The sequence below is a fragment of the Notothenia coriiceps genome, unplaced genomic scaffold, assembly GCF_000735185.1.
Source record: "Notothenia coriiceps isolate Sejong01 unplaced genomic scaffold, NC01 NC01_scaffold00026012, whole genome shotgun sequence".
Taxonomy (NCBI): domain Eukaryota; kingdom Metazoa; phylum Chordata; class Actinopteri; order Perciformes; family Nototheniidae; genus Notothenia; species Notothenia coriiceps.
Genome location: NW_011358713.1, coordinates 1 through 4,416, shown reverse-complemented (window position 1 = coordinate 4,416; position 4,416 = coordinate 1). Strand labels below are relative to the sequence as shown.

The window sequence follows — 4,416 nt, the reverse complement described above, 5'->3', positions numbered from 1 at the left end:
CCCCATAGAAAATCTTTGGAGGGAGTTGAAAGTCTGTGTTGCCCAGCGACAGCCCCAAAACATCACTGCTCTAGAGGAGATCTGCATGGAGGAATGGGCCAAAATACCAGCAACAGTGTGTGAAAACCTTGTGAAGACTTACAGAAAACGTTTGACCTCTGTCATTGCCAATAAAGGGTATATAACAAAGTATTGAGATGAACTTTTGTTATTGACCAAATACTTATTTTCCACCATAATTTGCAAATAAAGTCTTTAAAAATCAGACAGTGATTTTCTGGATTTTTTTTTCTCATTTCGTCTCTCATAGTTGAGGTATACCTAGGATGAAAATTACAGGCCTTTCTCATCTTTTTAAGTGGGAGAACTTGCACAATTGGTGGCTGACTAAATACTTTTTTGCCCCACTGTATTATGGGTCTCAGTATATACAAATATATAAAAACATTTCTATGATGTGTTTTGCTCAAACTACCAAACAGATCACGCATTTTAGACATCTCTCTATTCCAGCCCTGTTAGAGAAATGCTGATTTTTGGTCCTTAGCTTGAAAAAAAAGGGGGAGCTAATGCTCAGAATTCTACCGGCAGATACAGCTAAATGCTGCCGTGATTAAACGCCATCATGTTCCAAACCACACCAAGGATTATTTCTGAAACAGTATGGAGCTCAAATGCTTTTTCTCTTGCCGGTTTACCACAAGGTGAGTTCCTTTTGTTATTTCCTGCTTTTTACACATACTCTCCCCAGTACAGGTTAGCTCTGAGTGTTAGCGATGCTTGCTAATGTAAACTAAGACCATATTACATCCAAAACACGTCGCGCATTGTTTCTGATAGTGCCGTCGGTGTGAAGCCAGCCCACATTTCCGCTATTACGTAAATCTGGATCAGCTCCGTTGTACCCCCGTTTTTAGAAATTTGTGGGTACGGAGTAAAAAGAGAGAGTGTTTTGTTATCTGACACTTTGTGAGTACCCTGACACACCGGACACACATATTTATGGATAAAAGACATAAAAAAAAGTGCATTTCGCATGATAGGTCCCCTTTAAAATCAAGGCTTTTTGTTAACAAATTCAAGGTTATATGAGGTTTCGAGGGGTTAAGTACTCCTTTAACAAACTGTTCTACATTTGTTTCATCAAAGCCTGGTTTAAATAGACCCAGGTCTCAACACACACAGTCTCTGTCTCAGTGTCTGGCTGACCTGACGGAGCCGTCGGGGCCACAGGGCACGTGCAGTGTGATGGGGATGGGGATGGCGCTCTCGGCCCGCAGGGTGGCCATGGCCCTCTGCGCCTCGGCCTCGTTGCGGGGGGCTTTGACCCAGGTGCAGCCAAGGTAAGACAGCTTGTTGAACTGAACACTGTCCTCCTCTAGCACTGTGGGGGTGGATGGTGCTGGACATGTTTCTGTAGACAGAAAGATTTAGGTTGCGTTATTACTTGTTTTTTCTTGAGATCTCTGTTCTTATTTTAAGCAAAACAGATGTTTGCTTCTCTATTTTCTGGCAAACTTTTAACCAAATTTGTATCAAGATAATACAACAGTTGTGTATCATCAGGGTAGACAATAATATTTCACATTTGTCTGGTGTGCTGTTAAACCATCATGAGATGAGATTTTCCACATCCTGTAGCTCTACAGAACGCTGCATTTTCAGGTGTGAAACAAAACCACAAAAACCCAACTGAGAAGAAGTGAATATAAGCAGTACGTGAGAGAGACCTTCTACGGAAGTTTTGGAGTCTTCTTTGAAATTAATTTGACCTGGTACTCACACTTTCTTTAAACAGGAAGTAGAACAATGAGAGCAGCAGCTGGACTTCCACTGCTGACTGGCTATTATTCTACACAATGCTAACCATTTCCTCTTAGTGTACTCAGCAGTAGTGAAGCGCACAACCACTTTTACAGTATGTGACTGCAAGTACACAAATACGATGTGTAGTCCCAATGTTTATTTTTTTTATTTAACCTTTATTTCACCAGATAAAAAAGCATTGAGATAAAATCTCATTTACAATGCTGACCTGGCCAAGAAGGCAGAACACTACACATAACACAACATATAAAATACAGAGAACATAACTAAGAAAACAAAAGACAAAAAGCAGTCACTACATTGTGAACATTAGGACAGTAACTAAGGTACACTACTTATTACTGCAAGAGCAGGTGGTGGTAAGGACTTCAGACAACTTCAATTTAAAAACATGCTATTGAGACAAGTGCCCTCAGTTTGAGGTTTGATTGAAGGTCATTCCAAGACCAAGGACCAAAATAAAAAAAGACTCCTTTTTCCAGCCTCAGTCAGCAAGCAGGTACCTGGAACCGTATCCAGGCACTGGATGTGAGGTTGTAAGAGTCACAAACTGGGGCAAATCTGGCACATATGTACAGTGGGAGCTTACCTAAAATGGCTTTATACATTAATCAAAACCAATGCTGCATCCAACGCATAGTAAGTGAGGACCATCCAGATAGTCAGTTTGCAATGATGAGTCCTATAGGGTGCATTGGATATATATATATCGCAGTGCAGCATGGTCGAGTGGGTCAAGTTTGGCCAAAACAGTGGGACAGGCAAATCTAATGTGTTTTTATTTATTGTTTTAATTACAATTACAATTTATCTGCTGAATTGAAAAATATATATCTTTAACTCTGGTAGTGCTTATGCCTTGCACCTGCAAAAAAAAAAAAATGTGCGGTATATTGTTGACCATGTCATGTTGATTTTGCCTTCTTGTTTGTAGAGCCGTCAGGGCCAACCTGTCCTTGCTGATATACAGAACATTTAAGCCAATGTCAGAGGGTTCAGATATCAGCCTTTGCTAATCTGCTATATTTTCCTATATAAATGCATAGCTTGGATTTCAACATTTGTGCACATTGTTATTTCCACTTAAATGTCAGTGCAAATTAATTATAATTACGTATACTTCTCTAAAACAAAAAAAGCGCATATATCCATAATAACTTAGACTGACGACAATAAAAAAACAACAGTTTTAGTTTTTTGGTTTCGTTTTTAAATGAACAAATGGATTTGGGAAATGTTCAGCCATATCGTGAATACAAGTAAGACAAGACTCAATCTGCTGCTTTTGACGGTGATAGCTCACAGAAGAAAAGGACATGAACTAGATAATAACGTTACAGTTTATATTCCCATTGAGATGCCTGAGCAAGAATAGTTGACTGACAGATTGTAATTACCTGTGAGTAGACACACTGATCGTAAATAGACCTCTACCTGCAGGTTGGGGCTCCAGGACTTGGCTCTCTGGGTCCCTGTGCTTCTCCATCTTTTCCACATTGCTCTTTTCCACCTTCACCTCATCATCATCGTCATCCAACACATCCTCCATAGCTTTCTCGAGCTGCTCACTCCCATTCCAAGACATCTAAGAGAGAGAGTGGGAGAGAAAAATTAAGCTGGGGATGAGAAAAGGATGGATTAAACCTGGTGGAGATAAGGACACAGTGGAGCTTCCTGGACTGAGTCAGCACATTGGAAAAATCTTGTCAATGACCTTGTTTTCATTGGCTTTTAGCATGTTTTCATGGGCTGTTTTACCACCACGCTGCACCTTTTACAACCCTTTACAGCTGCAAGTCTGACCAGCGTGTTGTATGAGGGATGAATATGACATATTGTTCTGACCTTGAGTCTTGGTTTGCCCTCGGAGCCTTGTGGTGACCCGGCGACACCGGGCTGTACCAGAACAAACTCCTCGCTGGTGACGGTGGCCACGGACTCTGTGGAGCTGCTGACTTTTCCAAGAGAGGACCGGTCATCCATGGCTGGCTGGTTTACTCCGGGTCAGCTGGGGAGACCAGAGGTAAAGCTCTCCCCTTCCCTCTCCTGTCCACCCAGCTCTGAGGGAATACACACAGATTGCATTAGACAATTTAGGAGGTGTTTTCTTGGTATTTATGCTGAAATAAAATAAAATGCTTTAGCAACAAGTGGATAAGAGTTACGCCAATGTTATCCATGAAACTTACACAATAATAGAGTTACAAGATCTCTACACACACACACACAAAGTGGGCATGTCCACTTAGGAGCTATTCAACTAATAGAACAGGATTAATTAGATCACATGTACTGTGTGCAATGTTGTCACGGTGATGTGCAATGCCAAACCACAACACACCCATCCAGTACTCAACCAGAAAGGCACTACCTGAACAACTCCCTGGTTTTGTGGGCTCTACTTTAAGGTTATGAGTCCGAGGCAAAGTTGTTTAAGGTCCCATGTCATGCTTTTCCGGTTATTACACGTCCCCTTTTGTGTTATGAAGGTTGTTTTTTCACACACACACACACACACACACACACACACACACACACACACACACACACACACACACACACACACACACACACACACACACACACACA

General features: G+C 41.4%; 1 protein-coding gene across 1 annotated transcript; it reads right to left on the bottom strand.

Annotated features, from left to right (window-relative positions):
• Positions 1-1,191: 1,191 nt before the first annotated feature.
• Positions 1,192-3,884, bottom strand: LOC104956422 (rab GTPase-activating protein 1-like). The gene is made up of 3 exons (XM_010783907.1): positions 3,673-3,884; positions 3,262-3,412; positions 1,192-1,414 (listed from the first exon to the last, which is right to left on the bottom strand). The coding sequence occupies exons 1-3, from the start codon at positions 3,808-3,810 to the stop codon at positions 1,194-1,196; spliced, it is 510 nt and encodes a 169-aa protein (XP_010782209.1). The 5' UTR covers positions 3,811-3,884; the 3' UTR covers positions 1,192-1,193.
• Between the last annotated feature and the right edge of the window lie 532 nt (positions 3,885-4,416).

Bases quoted from the DNA above. Each gene is read 5' to 3' on its own strand.
- LOC104956422 (XM_010783907.1), bottom strand. From the start codon at position 3,810: ATGGATGACCGGTCCTCTCTTGGAAAAGTCAGCAGCTCCACAGAGTCC. The intron at 3,413-3,672 runs GTCAGAACAATA...TCTCTCTCTTAG, and splicing joins AGGGCAAACCAAGACTCAAG to ATGTCTTGGAATGGGAGTGA. The intron at 1,415-3,261 runs GTAGAGGTCTAT...TTCTGTCTACAG, and splicing joins CCTGGAGCCCCAACCTGCAG to AAACATGTCCAGCACCATCC.